The sequence below is a fragment of the Ursus maritimus genome, unplaced genomic scaffold (assembly GCF_017311325.1).
Source record: "Ursus maritimus isolate PB19 unplaced genomic scaffold, ASM1731132v1 scaffold_11, whole genome shotgun sequence".
NCBI classification, from domain to species: Eukaryota; Metazoa; Chordata; class Mammalia; order Carnivora; family Ursidae; genus Ursus; species Ursus maritimus.
In genome coordinates, this window is record NW_024423453.1 from 39,913,431 (window position 1) to 39,934,057 (window position 20,627).

At 39.9% G+C, this 20,627-nt stretch overlaps 2 protein-coding genes across 2 annotated transcripts in view; one reads left to right on the forward strand and one right to left on the reverse strand.

Moving 5' to 3' along the window:
• SH3D19 (SH3 domain containing 19) overlaps window positions 1-20,627 on the reverse strand; it is a 170,335-nt gene that overhangs the window by 132,772 nt on the left and 16,936 nt on the right. The window lies entirely within an intron of this gene.
• On the forward strand, window positions 532-7,579 carry PRSS48 (serine protease 48). Its single transcript, XM_008685571.2, has 6 exons — window positions 532-681; window positions 1,551-1,595; window positions 1,993-2,155; window positions 3,807-4,066; window positions 4,746-4,915; window positions 7,282-7,579. Exons 1-6 carry the CDS (start codon window positions 639-641, stop codon window positions 7,555-7,557), a joined length of 957 nt encoding a protein of 318 aa, XP_008683793.1. The 5' UTR covers window positions 532-638; the 3' UTR covers window positions 7,558-7,579.

Here is a 20,627-nt window from a genome sequence, read left to right on the forward strand (position 1 = left end):
AATGAATTACACTTCAACTCTCCCTCTGCCCAATCCTGCTTCCATCCTGCTTCCGTTCTCCCGACCCAAGGTGTTGATCCTGAGACCACTCCCCAGTAACCCTCTGGCACACAATCTCTTAATCTATTTCCCAGAAAATCTGACTTGCCCTATATTCTACAGCTAACACTGTGACAAAGATGAAAACAAAAAAATTGGGAAAAATTAGGTACTAGGTTAATTCCCTCTTTTCCTTTTCTTGCTTTTGAAGAATCCTGCCCATCTTCTATTTCCCTGCTAGAGAACAGGTCCATTCCTTCCGATCCCCTCTGACCTGCCCTGTGCAGACAGCTACTGCAACCCCCCACCCCCATCCTCCAATCCACAAGCAGGAACCCCAGACCTCCTGCTTTCCTGGGACAGTAGGGGGCGCCTCAGGCCCTAGCTCCTCCCCCTGAGTCCTGCCACTGCATTTCTAAAGTCTGGGCCCTTCAGTGCCTGGCCCTGGGGTGAAAACCAAAGGAGAGGAGGGGGTGAACCAGAGGAATCCATCCAGGAGGAGAAGCTGGTCCTGTCCTCCTTCTCTGGCTGCTTCCCAGCCGGACTCCCCTTGGGAGCCTGAGTTCAGGAAACAAAGTACTGATTCTGAGGACCAAGATATGGGCCCTGCTGGCAGTGCCTTCCTACTGTCCCTTCTACTGGGTGAGCCTTTGGAGTGGGGGGTACGGGGGAGGGGGAGAGGTTTTTGGCTGAAGAAGTTATCATATAGAATAATATGACACTTCACCATGGGACATTACTATGAATACTGTGTCCTGGGGAAGTCCTGAGGCGATACTATATGTGAAACAGTAAACAAAACAAAGACCCCTGCCCTCATGGAGCTGATAATCACTGCACTTATTAAATAAATAAATTTTAAAGCAGGTGAGAAAGTCCTAAATGTTATGAAAGGAAAGGGGCAGCAGGAGGGCAGGGGCAGGAGGTGTGTTGTAATTTTAAATAGGGTAGTCAAGAAAGTTTCACTAAGGAGTCCTCTGAGCAAAGACCTGAAGGAACTGAGTGACTTCACTACAGGCATCTAGGAAAAGAGCATTTCAAGCAGAGGGAACCAGAAGTATCAATACTCTTGAGTGATTTCAGGCATAAGCTTGTTCACTTATTTTTCTGGCCCACAATGATTTAAAAGCAGGGTTGGTTGACAGCAGCAAAAAGATAAGAGGTAGCAAAAAAGATACACAAATACTGCCAAATCCCAAATCAGATAAAGAAAACCACTCATAAACCTCAAAAGCACCTGAAGGCATCATTGTGTTTACAACCTAATATACTTGATATTTCTGATGACAACCCTGAATCTTCCAGTAAAAGTTATATTACATTCCATGTATGCTGCTAAAGAAAGCAGGTAAGTATGTAATTTTTGAATTTCCCACTAATGGATAGACGTTTATAAAAATCTGGCCTTTAATACAAATCTGAGAAATTTAAATATGTGGAAAGCTTCTCCGTTCAATGAATCTAGATATAAGATGCATTACTGTATATTAATGATATGATGTCTGTCTTAGGATTTTGCCCAAGCTCTTCCCCCAAAACAAAAGATCTGCGATCAAGTGAGTGGTCTCTACCTAGACGGCTGGGTTTGGAACTGGGATAGGATGGAGGCTGGAGGCAGGGAGGACTCAGGTCCTAGGAACAGATGGGAATTTGGGGATGATGAGAAGTTGAGGATCGGGGCCGCCTGGGTGGCTCAGCCGTTAAGCGTCTGCCTTCAGCTCAGGTCATAATCCCGGGGTCCTGGGATCAAGCCCTGCATCGGGCTCCCTGCTCGGCGGGAAGCCTGCTTCTCCCTCTCACACTCCCCTCGCTTGTGTTCCCTCTCTCGCTGTCTCTCTCTGTTAGATAAATAAATAAAATCTTTAAAAAAAAAAAAAAAGAAGAAGAAGAAGATGAGGATCAGAAGAACAGGACGCTGAGAGTTCTACATGTCTGTCTTTCTCCTTTCTCTAGTGTGCGGACGACCTGCGTACTCAGGCCGTGTTGTGGGTGGCCAGGATGCTGTTCCAGGGCACTGGCCTTGGCAAGTCAGCTTGCACTTGGGCAAGAACCATGTCTGTGGAGGGTCTCTCATCAGTGACAGGTGGATATTGACAGCAGCACACTGCTTAAGAGAGTGAGTCCTACCTGGTGGCTAGCACACACATAGGTTCTCGGTAAATACTTGAATGATTTCATGAATGAACCAACAACAGACAAATGAATGTGCTAACACGGGTCAGGGCGCCTGGGTGGCTCAGTCAGTTAAACATCTGACTCTTGATTTAGGCTCAGATCATGATCATGAGATTGAGCCCCTAGTTGGGCTCCGTGCTCAGTGTGGAGTCTACTTGAGATTTTCTCTCTCTCTCTCCCTCTGTTCCTCCCCCCCACCTGCTCGCTCTCTCTCTAAAATAAATAAATAAATAGGGGCGCCTGGGTGGCACAGCAGTTAAGTGTCTGCCTTCGGCTCAGGGCGTGATCCCGGCGTTCTGGGATCGAGCCCCACATCAGGCTCCTCTGCTGTGAGCCTGCTTCTTCCTCTCTCACTCCCCCTGCTTTTGTTCCCTCTCTCGCTGGCTGTCTCTATCTCTGTCAAATAAATAAATAAAATCTTTAAAAAAAAAAAATAAATTAAATAAAATAAAAAAATAAATAAAATCTTTAAAAAAAGAAAAAAAATAAAGTGGTAATACAGGGAGGCAGAAGGAAACCCTACATCACCTTGGACTTGGGACAGGACCCAGAAGTAGGGAAAGAAATGAGAGAGATAGGCACTGTATTAGAAACTTCTCTTACTTTGTGCCAAATCATTTCCTAAACATCAGCCAGGGAACTTTGTCTTAAGCTTTTCTGGAACACAAACATAATCTGAACGCTCTCAGAGCTACTGCTCTAAGAGGAGCAAGGTGCCATGTGGAGAGTAGTCCTAGGGAGAGGCTCATGTGAAACTAATGTCTCCAGCCAACAGCTAGTGAAGACGTGAAGCCTGCCAACATAAGGGGGTTTGGAAACAGATCTTCCCAGAGTCAAGCCTTGAGAGGACTGCAGCCCAACGTGATTGGAGCCTCTCAAGAGATGAGTCAGAGGCACCCACCTAAGTCACACCTGATTCTTGACCCACAGAAACTGTGAGATAAATGTTTGTTGTTTTAAGCCTCTAAGCTTTGTGGTAACTTGTTATGCAACAACAGATAAGTAATATATATATATAGAAATCAAAACAGCAGAACTTCTCAATAACAATACTGAAAGCTCAAAGAAAATGGAGTAAGAACTTCAAAATGCTGGGAGAAAATCCAGAATTCTACCCATAGGCAAATCAGTGATCAAGTGTGGGATAGAAACAAGACATTTTCAAATATACAAAGCAGCAAAAATATTATACCTCTCACGTACATTTTCTCAGGAAGCCATAGGAGAATGTGCTTCACTAAAAAAACGGAGAGAAAAACAAGAAAACATGGAATCGAGAAAAAAGGGGATATAACACAGATTAGGACCCCCAAGAAAATGGGAGAAAATACAGGACAAAACTCTGGCAATAAGCATATAAGAGGAGACGACAGAGATAGCAGACAACAAAAGAAGAGTGGTTAGGGAGAGAGGAAAGGAGAAAAAGCAACAAATCAACCCTAGTCCACGTTGGAAGTAGCCTGGTTCATTCCAGGTCCATTACCATCCTTTCTTGCCTAGAGACTTAGTGCTCCCCATAAGCAGCTTGTCTTCACCCAACTGCAGCACCTAAGCATGCTCCTTTTTTATTCTCTCTGTTCTATTCCCCTTAGGAGCTGGATTCCTTTGTTCTATACTGTACAGCTGGGATCAATTCATACAGACCAACCACGTCAAAGTGTGACGCATCGTGTGTTCAAAATTATCATCCATCCCCAAAGTGAAAATACAAGTGCAGACATCGCCTTGTTGAAACTGGTCTCTAGAGTCACCTTTACTCCTTTCATCCTGCCCATCTGCTTGCCCAGTGTCACAAAGCAGTTGAAAATTCCAGCCTCTTGCTGGGTGACTGGATGGGGAAAGGTTAAGGAACGTGAAGGTGAGAATGGGTACAGAAAGGGGTGGTTTTATCCATCCTCCTCCTCCTACACATTCTAGAACATGTGCATTCTAGGCATACCATTACTATGGCAAATATTTTTTAATAAACCCCAACCTATTGATATTATCTATAAGTTTTCAAATGTCTTTTTTCACAGTTAGTATGTTTATTTACTTTCCTATCCTGCCTAGAGTCTAGCTATAGCTGCAAGAGCAGATACTAACAATCTGAACACATAATTACTTCTTTGAAACAAGGGTTAACAAACCTGATCTAAAGTCCGGGAGAATCTAGTGTTTTTGAAAATGTTTTTAAAAGTGTTGTGTCAACTCCTAAGACAAGCAGAAAAATAGGAAAGGAAGAAGTTTTAGAGTACTTCAATTACTCACATCTTTACTAAATCAAACTGTATCAGAATTTCTCTTTAGAACATTAGGAATACCCCACATTGGCACATTAGAAAAACCTTAAAACAAATAGAAATAACTTTGAATTACCCACTATTTTAGATCAAGTTTACCCAAAAAATGCTTGCATTAGCAAATATGATTGGAAAGTGATTATAGTCTGCTTTTGGATTCCCATTCAGAGATTTCTGCAAATCATGACTCAGTGTTGTCCTTACAACTTTCCAGATTGCTTTTCCTTTCATTCCTGTCTGTCTTTACAGGTAGTGATTACCCCTCCATTCTCCAGGAAGCAGAAATACCCATCTTTGACCGCCAGGCCTGTGAACAACTCTACAACCCAATCGGTTCCAAACTGCCAGAATTAGAGCCAGTCATCCAAGAGGACGAGATATGTGCTGGTGATACAGCTCAAATGAAGGATACTTGCCAGGTTAGGGTTTGCTCTTGAATTTTTTTTTAATACAAGATTAGATCCAGGTTTTCCTGTATGTAAACAACAGTAGATTGGGAATCAGGAGGCAAGGGTTCTGACAGTAATTCTTGTGTTATATAGAATTACCAATGAATTTAATCTCTTCAACTTTTGATCTAGAGAAACAGTAATGACTGGTTACTGGGTTTTCACAGACTGGTATATTTTTATAAATATATTAAGAGGTTGACACAGAATTACCAACTTTATTTTTTCAAGCAAGAACATTTCACTCTACACTTAAAAGATGTCATTCCACTGTCTCCTGATCATAACTGTCCTAAGAAAAATCATCCATCATTTTTGTCTTCCTCCATTGAGTGTGATGTGTTGTTTTGCTCTGGCTGCTTTCAATATAAAATTACCTTCATATTTGATTGTCAGAAGTTTCAGTGTGATGGGGCACCTGGGTGGCTCAGTAAGTTGAGCATCCAACTCTTGGTTCCAGGTCAGCTCAGCAGTGGGTCAGCTTGGGATTCTCTCTCTCCCCTCCCTTTTGCACCCCCCACATGTGCAAGCGCATGCATGCACGCTTTCTCTCTCTCTCAAATAAATAAAATAAATAAATCTGAAAAAAAAAAGAAGTTTGAATGTGATGTGCTAGGTGTGATTTTCTTTGTTTTATCCTATTTAGGATTCATTGGTTTTGTTTTTTAATCTGTTCTTTATCTTTTATCAAAACTTGAGAATTTTTTTCATTCATGACTTCTTCAAATATTCTGCCTCATTTCTCTCTCTTCCTCTTCTGGTTGAAACAGAAAATGAAGGTTACACCTTTTGATATTTTCACATAGTCTCTGATACTGTTTTATTTTTACCTTTCTCTGCTCTTCAAATTGGATACTTATAAATTAATCTATATTCAAGATCATTGCCTCTCTCCTGTCATCTACATTTTAGTGTTCAGTTCATCTAGTGAAAGTTTTCTTCACATATTTTCACATATTTTATTTTTTAGTCCTAGAATGGCCACTTGGTTTTATTTCCTTTCCCTTTCTCTCTCCCCCTTCCTCTCTTCTTCTTTCTCACACATGCGTGCGTGAGCACACACGCATACATACAAACACACATGCTTTTCTCTATCTCTGCCTAGATGTCCTATCTGTAATATTCATTATTTGCAAATCAAAATAACAGCGGAACATGGGTTCACACCCACTAGGATGACTATTATCAAAGTAAATAATAACAAGAGTTGATGATGTGGATAAATTGGAAGCTTCATACTCCTACTCAGAATGTAAAATGGTACAGCTGCTTTGGAATTATTATTCTTCAAAAGGTTATATACACAGTTACCATATTACCCAGGAATTCCACTTTAGGTATACACCTAAGACAAATAAAAACATGTCCACAGAAAAAATTATGCATGAATATTCATAGCAGCATTATTTGTAAGAGCAAAAAAGTGAAAATAATCCAAATGCCCACCAACTGATGACCAGATAAACAAATTGTGGTCTATCCAAACAATGGAATAATATTCATCCATAAAAAGGAATGGAGCACTGATAGACACTACAAGGACGAACCTTGAAAAGAATATGCTAAGTGAAAGAAGGTAGACACAAAAGATCATATATCATATGGTTCCATTTATACAATATGTCTAGAATATGGAAATCCATAGAGGCAGAAGCAGATTACCAGCTGGCCTAGGGCTGAGAGGAAATGAGGGTGACTGTTAATGGGTATGGGGTTTCTTCTGAGGGTGATGAAAATGTGATGATGGTTGAACAACATTGTGAATATACTAAAAACCACTGAATTGTGCACTTTAAACAGGTGAATTGTGTAGTGTATGAATTATATCTCAGCAAAGCTGTTAGAAAAAGAGGTAGCAAGACTGAGAGACAAACCATCAACTACAATCACTATCATTTTACATAAGGATTACTGTCACATTAGAAAAAGGCAATATGAACCTAAGAATGGAAAAGGACAGTCCATTCAATTGAAATTTACCTTTAGGGAAAAAAGTTATCACATTAATTTCTCTTTTTTATCACAGATGAGTATTTGGGTTGGGGGAGCTTTTTTGTGTGTGTATCTTCATTGCCTTTTTTTAAATTTATTTTTTTATTACTGTTATGAGTATTTTGACACTACTGGTATATTCAGCTAAGGTCTCTGTCAATTTCAAATTCTATGATTCTAGAATTCCCAAGATCGTCCCCTAATGCAGTGAAAAGTCTAGCTCCCTCTAGAGTTCTCCAGCTCCATGGGTTCCATTGCCCTATCGCAAGGAACTCTCCACCTTGAGACCATTTTCCTCTTCAAGGTCACTTTTCACTACACTCATGACCTTTATCTTTCCTCAGGGTGATTCTGGAGGACCTCTGTCATGTCATATTAATGGTGTCTGGACCCAGATAGGACTGGTAAGCTGGGGAACAGGCTGTGCTCAATCTCTCCCTGGAGTCTACACCAGTGTGATCTACTATCAAAAATGGATTAAGACCACTATCTCAAGAGCTGAGGTCTTGGGTGCCAATAATTTGGATTTATCTGACATCCTGTACCTTACTGTTCTGCTCTCTCTGGCTCTCCTGGGACCCTTCTGTGCCTTTGGGCCTAACATTTTACCAGGACAGTAGACATAAAGCCACTGGCCAAGTATAGGGTTAGGAGGGGAATACACAGAGATTAAGGCCCAGGAGCAGAGAACTCACAGAAGAGTCACTGGGAACTCTGGATTACTTCATTAAAATAATCAGAAATGATTCTGGTTTTGAGGTTCTTTATTCTCAAAGTATGTTTTAGTGGTAGGAATGTGAATAGCTGAGAAATAAGGCTGCTGCTTCTGTGCATGACATTCTTTGTCCCTGACTATGAATCTTACAAGGCAAGAAAGTTACCTCCTATGAATAAGTTATACGGACACAAATAAAATGGCTACTAGAGAAGTGGGCAAGAAGAGAAGTATCTGTGAAGGCAAAAGGTAAAGTCCTCAAGGAAATATATTAAGAGTTTACTTTGGGGGGGCCTGGGTGGTTCAGTCAGTCAAGCGTCTGCCTTCAGCTAGGTCATGATCCCTGGGTCCTGGGATAGAGTCCTGCATTGGGCTACCTGTTCAGGGAAGTCTGCTTCTCCCCCCTCTCCCCCGCCCCGTCTGTCTGTTGCTCCCCCTGCTTGTGCTCTCTCTCTCAAAAATTTAAAGAAAAAAAAAAGTTTACTTTGGGCCCATGGTTTGCATTATGGGCTTCTTACCTTATCTCTATTCCTCACTTCCCTACTATCCCACACTTTGCCTCTGCAAGGGGTCATATAAAAAATGTGTCTATATAATTCAGCTCTGTATTTTTCTGAAATTATTGCTTTTTGAACTACCAGTGTGACCTACTACCAAAAAATGGATTAATGTCATGATCTCAAGAGCTGAGGTCTTAGGTTTCAACAATCTGGACCTGCCCGGGTTGTTTAATGTTACTCCAATAATAAAGTACTTTAAATGTTTAATAAGGACAGGATAACATTCCTTGCTTAATTAGCATGCTTCTTTTTGTTAATCCATCCCATGACCTACTATTTCCTACTTTACCTAGGCTTCCAGGAGCTCAGAGTGAAGTTATATACTCAATTTCAGTCATTATCTTTATCCTAGATTATCTAGTATAATTCCATTCACATCCCTTTTTATTTAAATCATCCTTCATTTCTCATTTGAATGAACTTAAGTTTCACTGCATCTGTGTCTTTCATGGTAAGTCAACTTACAAATAACAACTTTTTGGATAAACAAATACCTTTAACAGTAAATGAGGGTAAGTTTGGAAACTTAAAATCCTTGAGAGCCATTAATCTCTCCCCCTCTGGACTGCCACTACAGGCATGACTGCCACTAGAGGCTACGTCCCCCCTCCCTCACTTACACCTACCTATGCTCAACTCCATTTATTCTCCACAGCATTCAGACCAGTGTTTAAACAATGAAGATTTTTTAATACATTTCTCCCCCCATTTTCCCTGCTTCGGCACTTCAAAGACATCTCCTTGCTCACAGGATCAGGACCAAAGTCCTTAAGAGGACTGACAAAGCCCTGCAGGTCCTGATTTCTGCCTGCGTCCTCAGCCTCACAGCACCCTGCTCTCCATGCGTTCAATTCTTCAAATGTTCCAAACCCTTCTTGGGGGCCGGACTTCTGCATCTGCTATTCCTGCTCCCCTACTGCCTTTGCCTAGTTAATTCTTATTGTGCCTCAGATCGCAACTCACCTTTCCCTTCCTCGAGGAAGCTGTCCCCAACTCTCCCGGCCACAACAAATCCCCCAATACATATTCTCATAGCATGATGGAGCCCTCCTTCGTAGGACTCAACACAGCTGTAATAGATTATTCATCTGCGTAATTGTCTAGTTAATGTACGTCTTACCAAAATATAAGAATCTTTGTTTTTGCCAACTACTGTATCCTAGTTTCAGTAAATACTTGAACAAATGAATGAATGAATAATAATCACTCAACCTCTTTGTTTCCCCAACTAAGAACCTGGCTATTTTGTTTATGGAGGTAGCCCAGAACCTGACGCAATGTCTTACACAAAACGGACCTTCAAATATTAGTTAAATAAAATAATGAAGGAGAGAAATGTTTCAGTCTCATTCTCCTCCTCGTATCTCTCCAGCCATAACAAACAAAGGAGAGAAAAGAGCACGTGAAACAGGTAAACTGGAAGGTTTCTGGAGGCAACAATTTAATCTAGGCAACTGCTGGAATGACACAGAGGGCAAAGCAAAATGGCAACCGACAAAAAAGAACAAGAGAGAAAAAGGGGGCAAGAAAGAAAAACAGAGGAGCGAGGACAGACTAAAATCAAAACAAACAGGAAGAAAAAGAACACAAAAGTATGGGCCAGGACAACACAGCAAGAGGACATAAAGAAGCTGAGTCAAGAAAGCCACAATCCTGTTTCCTATCATTTCTCCAGACTCTCAGGAAGCACTTGTTCTGCAGCGTGGGATCTGGCAAAATTTTTCTCATGAACCAAGAGGTGAAACTTAAAACTTTTGGAGGGACCAGACCATTCAAGGGGCAAGAAAGATACACCGAAAGAAGAGGACCACATGACCTCACTGTCCTGGCCACTACTGGTTGGATGTACCAGGGATAAGCACCTGATTTAATAGCTGTCCACAGTAGTTGGGGCAGTTGGCTTAAGTTCTTACCAGACAGATGCACTCAATACTGGACAACCCAACAGATCCCTTCTCCTGGGAAGTGTAAATACACATCGTATGGTATTCAGCATGCACTCAAGAGTATTAAGTGCCCACCATGTTCTAGGCACCATTCTGGCCATTGAGGCTAATGCAGTACATTCAACACATCAAGCCTGCCTTCAAGGAGTTTACATTCCAGTGAGGGAGAGGGACCATAATCAAATGCAAAATAAATGTTTATTATAATGTCATGTATAGGAAAGTCTGATAAAAACAAAAGAGAAGTGGACAGAGAACCAAGGTAGGGGATTCCACTTTAGACAGGGTGGTCAGGGAAATTTCTCTTAAGAAGATGACATTATATAGAGGCCCGCATAAAGAAGGGTAAAGGAAAAAAAAAAAACTGACAAAGAACATTCCAGGTAAAGTGAATACCAAGTACAAAGGTCCTGAATTGGAAATATGCTAGGTGCATGTGTGAGGAGGAACAGAAAGGTCAGTGCAATGCTAGAACACTGTGAGCAAAGGAGGAGAAGTGTATGAACTGAGACCAGAGACGGCACTGAGGGCAGGTCCTACAGAGCCTGGAAGGCCCCAGTAAGGATTCTGAATTATTCTCAGGGCAATGAGAAGGCACTGGAGAGTCTAGGGAATGATTAAAGAAGAGAACAGAAAATCCCATACCACAGTGCATGGGAGTATATAGAAGCCATGAGGGGGCTAGTCAGATGGCAGCAGAGTTAGACAAGAAGCAGAGAGAGTAAGAATCTGATACCAATGTATTAATGAGCAAAACACAAGGGCTACATGAAGTATCCTGGAGCATCCGTGAGGAAGGTTTGATTCCATAAGGTTGTTGTCTACACTACTACCCATCTGCACCCTTACAGTAGGGCCCCATTAACCAAGGTGAAGAAAGGCACAAGCCCAGGTTTCTTAGCATCTACTTATAATTCATCATTAAGACACCTACCTAACTTCCTATTTGCCTTTTTTTCCTTCTTACCCAGACCAATGTTCTTCTCATTTCCTTCATCCCACTTCTACCTCCAAGCCTTGTTTTACCTGCCGTTTATTCCTGAAACACCCTTCTCTCATAAACCTCAACCCACTTATTTCTGTCTATTGATTAAGAGGTAGTGACTATCTAAAAAGCAGACTGGAAGGACCCTAGGAAATGGCTTTAAAAATTAACAGGAAATGGGTGAACTATATGGTGTGTGAATTGTATCTCAATAAAGCTATTTTTAAAAAACAGAAATTTTTCTCCTGCTTAAATTCAACAAAAATGATTAGTCTGTAATGTATTTAGGACTCTCTAAAGATCTTCTAAATAATCCATGTGACTATTTCAAAAAAAAGGTTCAAACTAACTACACACATTTTCTGTTTCAACTGCTAACACACAAAATGTAAAGTTTAACCCAATATATGATACAGCAACTGGTACGCATTACCAGAGGGAAAAAAATCAATAAACATTTGTATTCACACAACTAAAATGTCAAGTACTTACTGGTAACAAATTTAGTCAATGACACCACAAATGACCAAATGGGGAAGAAATAAAGAGGGACACCTTTACACTCTATTTCGGAGGGGGGCTCAGTAGCATTTCTGCTTTAAAAATCGATTTTAATTGTAGAATACTTTATTCCTTGGAATATCTGATTCAATATGCTACAATTTTCACTTTCACATCTTGAGAAATTTAACTAAGGTGGGATTTGCTAAGATCACATTTAACAAATAAAGCTGTACACTAAGGCTGCTGAAAATCCAATCAGCAATTTTTAATCCTAAAAGTGGGGGGGGAAATAGCTATTTCCAGATCTTCTATTATTATTAACAAATGGACTATTTCAAGTAATCACCCATTTTTCCTTTATTTCACTAAATTGTAAAGTCACCCTCAAAATGTAGGGACATTATGGAAAAAGAATTCAAAATAATAAAATATGGAGGTTGCATTTTGATGTTACTTCAATAGTGGCTATTTTATCTTTTCAGATGCTTGACTTCATTCTGAAGCTGTACTATTCTCCTCACCACATTTGACTGTGTAGTTTATTTACATACCAGAAATCAGCTACCTGAGAATTTTATTAAACATATTCCTTCTTCAGGAAAGGGAGGAAGAGGAAGGAGTCACTCAAAATAACTGGAGGTTAGACTAATAATATTCCCTACTATCAACATTAAGAGAAAATGCTCACTGTCATAAGAATAAAAAAAGACTGAAATCTTAATAGGAAATTCGAATTGTCGTTCAGGATAATCATCCTCAACCCAAATTCTCTCCACGGCATCTTTTACCATGTAAGTGTTCACTTCCCCTCTCCATGTGGTTGGAAGAGCGTGACTGGGGTCTAGTCCTGTGGCACTTTGTGCCACTCTTATGACACCTAGCCCACACTACCTTGTACCATAATTAACTATGAACATCCAGGAGTGAAAAGAATAACATAGGATGAGAGCCTAGGGCTCCAAAATACTGAAAGTTTCTGATTTTAGTGAAAATTAGTGAGAAGAAGATAGATTCTAGATGCAGTTGAGCAAAACTAGGATAATACTTTCAGAGATAATACTTTGACCGGATTTAGATATGATGTAATGGACTGGATATGGATGATGAGATTAGTAATTGGGATACAAGGATGGGAAAGAGAAGGACCTGAAAAGAGAAATCAAGAATGACTCCTATATTACTGGCTTCAGAATGGTCATACTATTAAATGAAATGAGGAAGGATGGAAGAGGAACAGATGTGATGGGCCACCTAATCCAGTGGTAGGCTGAATTCCCCCAAGGATGTCAATGTTGAAATCCCCAGAACCTGTGACTATGTGACCTTATCTGGTTTAAAAAAAAAAAAAAAAAAAAAAGACTTCCCATACTTAATTAAGTTAAACATTCTGAAATGGAGAAATTACACTGGATTATCTGAGTGAGCCCAACAGAATCACAAATTTTCTTGTAAAAGGAATGCAGGAGAGTCAGAGTCTGAGGTGTTGACCAGATTATGCAGAAGACACAGGACTAAAGCAGAAGGGAGAGAGGAGCACCTATACTGCTGGATCTGAGGACGGAGCAAGGGGCTAAAAGCCAAGGAGTGTGGTCAGCCTCTAGAAGTTAAAAAAGGCAATGATGATTCTCCCTAGAGGCTGCAGACGGAATGCAGACCTAGATACCCTGGTTTTAGCACAGTGAAACGGATTTCAGACTTTTGACCTCCAGAACTGTGGACGATAGAGTCATGCTGTTGGAAGCACTAAGGTTGTACTAATCTGTTAATAGCAGCAATAGGAAGGAATACATTCATCTTAGATTTGAGAAGCCTATCAGATACCCAACTAATGATGCTGAGCAGGCAATCTGAAGCTCAGAGAGCACAAGACTCGAGAAACAGACTCACAAGACTGTTTTAATTATGGACTCTTTTCCCCACATCACTCTCACTCTGGGCCCCAAAGAAAACACTTATGTGCACATACATTCTCATGTAATTTTAAGATGCTCAAGGATTCCTTTATTTATTCATAGAACCTGAACAATATTGTAAGTACCACAAGGCAGCCTGTTCTAACCCTGAAGAGAAGACTGTTCCCTCCCTAAGGAGGAGGAAACCAAGTAACTTTTCATTTAAAAAAAAAAAAAAATCTTTAAAAATTTGTTTCCCAATACTGATTAAAAAAAAAAAAAAAAAAAAGGTGCCTGGGTGGTTCAGNAGCTTAAGAATCTAAGTCTTGAGCTCCACTCAGGTCTTGATCTCAGGGTGGTGAGTTCAGGCACCCCATAATAGAAATGTACAGAAATATCTAACATAGAAAGTTCAAATCCCCCATGTAACCACTGTATTCATCACTACAACCTTTTACAATCCTCATGCTTAAGGATGTGGTCAAGATGCTTCCGACTCCTTTTTAACTGTTTATACAGATGTACTGTTGTGTTTTTTTAAACCTTGCTGTAAAAAAAAAAAAATTAAGCCTGCTTTTTAAAATTAGCTTACAATAACACAAAGCTGTGGTTACAGCATCTGCAAAGCTTCAGAGTTGAGCGGTATCAGGTTCATTTTATTAATAATTCCATATAACTAGACTAGATAAAAAGAAAGGATAACAGTTGGTTGATCAAAGAAATTTTGTGTCAATGAATTTTTTAAATAATGAAAACATCTGGCCTTAAAAACTAAAATCACTAGATCATCTTCAAATCCAAGTATCTGGATGTCAGTAGAAATCTCCTCTCCCCCTATGAGTTCAATGAAACTATTTTTACTTCTGAAACAGAGACCTAACATGAAAGACCTCGAGGAGATAGTATTTAAAAAGTGCACTTTTTTCCACATTCTTTTGTCCAGAAGCTGCTGAGTTGGTATCATAAGGAAAAATATGTTAGCTCACTAAAAGGGGCCAAATAAAGGACTCATTCCAAAATGGATACATTTTAAACTTCTAAAAGCAGGTCACAGAGAAAGCAAAACAATACCAATGTCAACCTACCTTTCTTTGCAGCTCATCAGGCCTAACCAAGCTCTTCCAAGAAAGAACAACCACTGAGCATCACGACAGGAGCACCCTTGCTATTGGATCATGCTGAAAACTACACCATCAGTGGGGCGCCTGGGTGGCTCAGTCGGTTAAGCTTCCAACTCTTGGTTTCAGCTCAAGTCATGATCTCAGGGTCCTGAGATCAAGCCCCTCGTGGGGCTCCGCTCCAGTCCGCTTGTCCCTGTCCCTTCCCCTCTGCCCTTCTCCCATTCGCACAGGGCTCTCAAACAAAATCTTTAAAAAAAAAAAAAAAAAAAAAACTGCACACAGTCAGCTTTCCACAATACCTGTCATCAAGTGTTTGAATCTCTACAAATGGAAAACATCTACCAAATACTGTGTGAATTCATAAAATGGGCTCTAGAAAAATCTTTCTTGAACAAAGACTTTTTCCAGTCATGAAAAAGTTAAGTAAGCCTAACAGGGCATCTGGGAATTCCCAGGAAAGAAAGGTGCCAAGCCACATTAAGAAATCTGAGCTTTTAGGGGACGATACAATATACAAGACATTGAAAGATTTTTAATGCTGGGGAATAACATGGTCAATTTGCATTTTAGAAAAATCATTTTGATGGATGCGTAGTGAATGAATTACAGAAAAGCAAGTCTGGAGGTAGAAAAGCTAGGTATAAGGATGTTGCGAATGGTGAAAAATATCTGGACCAGGATGGCAGCAATGAGGACAGAGAGAAGAGGACAGGGTCAAGGGCTACATAGGAGTGCATGTTCAGCAGAACTTGGTAAGAGATGATTAAAAAATGTAAGTAATCATGGTGAGGGAGGAAGTTAAGAACTTTACCGAGGTTTCAGGGTAAGAAACATAGGTTAAAGACATCAAGAGTCTATCAAGAAAGAAAGAAAGAAAGAAAGAAAAAAAGAAAGAAAGAAAGAAAGAAAGAAGGAAAGAAATCCAGACACATTATATTCTTACATTAAGGATTTATTAAATAAGCAAGTTGAGAGAATCAGAATATATTCCAAAAGCTCAATGGGCCAATTTTTAGTTACTAGTTACAGAAAGTTCATGAAAAATAACACACAAAGAATCCTAAAACCCAAGTTTTTGCCATGATTCTGGTCTGCTCACACTATCGAACCTTTTAGGGAGGCTGCGGTAGATGATGATGTTCCCAGTGACTCACAGCCCTCCCTGGAGAAGGAGTATCCACCCACTGAAGGTGCCAGGTGACTTGCAGGGCCTTCTGCAGAAAGATTACACTTCCCCGTACCACTAACACTATTGGCCAAAGAAATATGAGTAGACGTAATATAAGCTACTTCTGAATAGAAGTTTTAAGAGGTGGCACATGATTTCTCCATTGTTCTTTTTCCCAGTTAGGGATTGCTCCTTCAGCCAGGATCCCAGAATGCACAAGAAAAGTGAGATACTGAGCTTTAGAAGTTGTTTATAACCACAGCATTAACAACAAAATATGACAGATTTATCACAGATACAGGTGTCTAACAAATAACAATATATGATTTGTTTCCCCTCTTCCAGTTGAGTTTTTCTGTTGATCTGCTAAGAAGCAATCCGATGGTTAAAAACAAAAGTTGGCCCAAGTATCCCAAAACTAAAAGAACTTTTGAACTGGAAGGAAACTTGATAGGCTGTTACAGCACACTTTTTCCATAAAGGGCCAGACAGCACATATTTTAGGCTCACGGGCCACATGACTCTGTCAGAACGACTCAACTCTGCAGACACACCACAAAAGCAGCCACAGACAATATATAAATGGATAAGCATGGTTGTGTTGCAATAAAACTTTATTTACAAAAACAGTGAGTCAGATTTGGCCCACAGGAATATAGTTTCCAGATCACTGGCCTAAATCTTTCACACTATCGATGATGAATTTGAGACCCAAAGAGATTAAACCAAGGTCACACAACTGGCTAGTTGCAATTTGAGCATTAGAACGCAGTCTCCTGAATCTAGTCCTCTACAAAAGGTTCTGCTGGGCCACAAGATGGAGATGAGATATACAGGAAAGTATAAGGCAGAGAATGCTAAGGGTAGGTTTTGATTATATTTAATAGCTTTCAACAGTATGGCTATAAAATGAGGATTTGCTTTTCAAGTGATTATGGCTTTCATATAAACAAGTGAACATCATAAGCTCGAATAGGTGAACAAATGATAAATTCGCCAATGCCTGAAAAATGATCTTCACAGGAAACACAATTATATACCTCCTTCCTATTACCATGTCCTCACTTTATCTATCATTTCTTTCATCAACTGGACAGCATTTGCTATGATCATTGCAATAACTCATCTTAAGGCTATTTTTTAAAGGCTATAATATGAGCAACAAATACACTAGACCAGTAGACAATTATTTCACATGGTATCTTAAATTTATTTCTTAAAGTAATACTCATTGGAGGAAACTCAAACAACACAGAAACATATAAAGTGACACACACTATGCCCTCATCAATTCCACTCCCCGGAGTGTTAACACATGACTGATTTACATCAATCACAACAGTGTCAACAGTGCAGTAAAGCTACTTTCTCTTGGGGCGCCTGGGTGACTCAGTCTGTTAAGCATCTGCTTTTGGCTCAGGTCATGATCCCAGGGTCCTGGGCTCGAGTCCTGCATCAGTCTCCTTGTTCAGCCTGCCACTCCCTCTGCTTATGCTCTGTCTCTCTCTCTCAAACAAATAAATAAAATCTTTAAAAAAAAAAAAAAAAAAAGCTACTTTCTCTTTTAACAACAAGAGCAATATGGAGTTTCCCTGGCCAGATATCCCTTAGCAAGCATGTTTTTAAAAAAAGCAACAGAGATTAAGGATTGTCTATGGCCTGGAATTGAGAAAAGCATGCTGCCTATGCAGGGTTTAAATGGAGGATCTTGGGGGTGTCTGGGTGGCTCAGTCATTAAGCGTCTGCCTTCGGCTCAGGGCGTGATCCCAGGGTACTGGGATCGAGCCCCAAGTCAGGCTCCCTGCTCTGCTGGGAGCCTGCTTCTTCCTCTCCCACTCCCCCTGCTTGTGTTCCCTCTCTCTCGCTGTCTCTCTGTCAAATAAATAAATAAAAATCTTGAAAAAATAAAAAATAAAAATACAAAAAATAAATGGAGGATCTTGACCCCAGCACTGTAATCCAATGCACGAGACTCCTGAAATACTCTGATAATGCTATTGTACAATACACAAACACTCCAAAATGAGTAAGAATATCCACACCTTCTCTTTTAGTATTAACTGGGAAAACTTTGGCTAACTTGCTCATAAAAAGACTGACGATCAGATCTTCTAAAATCCATACCTGAGTAACGTCAGTGAAAATGGCAGAGTAAGGAGCTCCAAAAGTCTGTCCTCTATAAAATCAATTAAAAAAAAAAAAAAAAAAAAACCTGGCAGGAACTGCAGAACCAACTTTTCTGTAACACTGGAAACTAACCAAAAGCTGGCAACAACCTCTTACTACACTTAAGTCCAGCGAAACACTTAAAAATAATCTGAATTTTGGTTAAAGTAATGAGCTTTGTAACATTTTAACTTACCCTGGCTTCATCCCCCATTCTCCAGCTCAGTGGTAGCCTTGAAAATAGCTTGCCTTCCTAGTACCAGTATCAAAAGAAGGAGAAAAAAAAAAAAAGTAGCACAGACCTCATTCACAAACTGTAATACCGTGGACCCTTGAACAATGTGGGGGCTGAGGATGCCAACCCTCCATGCAGTTGAAAATCCACACACAACTTTTGACTCCCCCAAATCTTAACTACTAAAAGCCTACCATTGACTAGAAGCCTTACTGATAACATAGTCTATTAACACATTCATTATATGTTACATGTATTATATACTGTATTCTTACAGTAAAGCTAAGAATATGTCACTGAGAAAATACATTTATAGTACTACACTGATCAAAAAAAAAAAAAAAATCTGTGTATAAGTGGACCCACACAGTTCACACCTGCGTTGTTCAAAGGTCAACTGTAAAATGGGTGCCTTGAAAGACTAGCACAAAAGACTTGCCTTTATCTTGCTTAACTCAGAACTCTCCAGGTGCTAAAAAGTGGCTAGCTGGAGGAAGTTTGTTGAAAATATTTACAGGCGAATAAACACATTAGTTGTTGCTGCATGAGACAATGGGTAACAGTTGGGGGAAACAACAGACTAACCAAAGACATTGGGAGGAAAGCCTGGAGAATAAAATGCTTTGGGGAATAAGGGCTTTGAAAAGCTCCCGCATATTCCTGGGAATCTAGAAAGCCATGTGCGTGGCCAGGGCAGGCGGATCCTCAGAAAAGATCTGAGAAGGCCTAAATTCTCATTTCGGGCTGATCTTCAGGCTCTGCACAAGCAGAAAGTGAAGGCTGAACAAAGTTGTACACTGCCTGCTGGGCCTTGAAGGTGTGCTTTGATATACACACAGAGCCCACTGCAAAGACTGAGAGATTGGGTTGGGGGATACGCTAGAGATTTAAGGAAAACTATCCAATCACTAACGGATCGCTAAGGTAATGTAACTGAAACTTCAGTGTCACATGTCAAAAAGAATACATACTTTACAAAATTAGTTCAGGAAAGTCACTGAAAAACTATACCCAAAGTAAGCGGTAATAATAAAACCTGCGGTGGGAGAAGAATCTGATTTCCAGAGTTGCTACATTGTAATATTCAAAATGTCCAGTTTTCAACCAAAAATTACAAGGAATGCAAAGAAACAAGAAAGGATGGCTCACATGGGGGGGGGGGACGACAATCAATATAAATGGTTCCTGTGGAAGAACAGACACTGGACTTACTAGACACTTTAAATCAGCTATTTTCAAGCTGTTCAAAGAGCTAAAGATACTGCGAATAGAATGAAAAAATTAGCTGCAGATTAGAACTATCTTCCAATCTTATATCCAGCAAAAGATTTGAATGTAAAATATATGAAAAACTCTTAAAAACTCCACAACAGGAAAACAACCAACCTAATTTTAAAATGTGCAAAGACAATACATGGGTATCAATCAGCCACATGAAAGATGCTCAACATCATTATCCATTAAGGAAATGCACATTAAAGCCACAATGAAATATTACTATACATCTACCAGAACAGTGAAAACAAACAAGAAAAACTGCCAATACCAAGTGCCAATGAGGATGTGGAACAAATGTAATTCTCATACATTCGGCAATAATGCAAAATGGTATAGCACCACTCCGGAAAATAGTTTGGCAGTTTCTTATAAAGTTAAACATACATTTACCATATGACCCACGAAACGGGTATCCGGGTACTTAAAACTACAGAAATAAAAACTTCTCCACAAAAAACTATGTATGAATATTTATAGCAGCTTATTCATAATCCCCCAAAACTGAAAACAACCTAAATATCCTTCATCAGGTGAGTGGATAAACAAACTGTGGTATGTTCATAGAATTCTACTCAGTAAAATGAACAAACTATTTTAACAATACGAATGAATCTCCACAACATTGTGTTGGGTGAGAGAAGCCAGTCTCAAAGGTCAGATGCATAAGGGTTCCATTTATACCCTATTATGGAAAAGGTAAAACTAAAGAGACAGAGAATAGATGAGCAGTTGCCAGAGGCTAAGGGTGTAGGGAAGGTTTGACTGTAAGGGGCAGCACAGGAATTTCAAGGTGATGAAAGCATTCTGTATCCTGACAATGGCAGTATTCACATGAATCTACTGTATCCTGACAATGGCAGTAGTCACATAAATCTATACATGTATTCAAATTCATAAAAGTATGTACCAAAAAAGAAGTCAATTTTACTATATATAAATTTTTTTAAAGATTTTATTTGAGAGAGAGCACAAGCAGGGGGAGGGGCAGAGTGAGAAGCAGACTCCCTGCTGAGCCCCAGGACCCAGGGATCAAGAGCTGTGCTGAAGGTAGACTCTTAATCGACTGACCCACCCAGGCACCTCTGTATATAAATTTTTAAATTAAAGCAGAAAAAAGACT

Excerpts from the sequence above, each read along its gene's own strand:
- PRSS48 (XM_008685571.2), top strand. The coding sequence starts at position 639 with ATGGGCCCTGCTGGCAGTGCCTTCCTACTGTCCCTTCTACTGG. Across the intron at positions 4,067-4,745 it reads ATGGGGAAAGGTTAAGGAAC|GTAGTGATTACCCCTCCATT; the intron begins GTGAAGGTGAGA and ends CTGTCTTTACAG. Across the intron at positions 4,916-7,281 it reads AAATGAAGGATACTTGCCAG|GGTGATTCTGGAGGACCTCT; the intron begins GTTAGGGTTTGC and ends ATCTTTCCTCAG.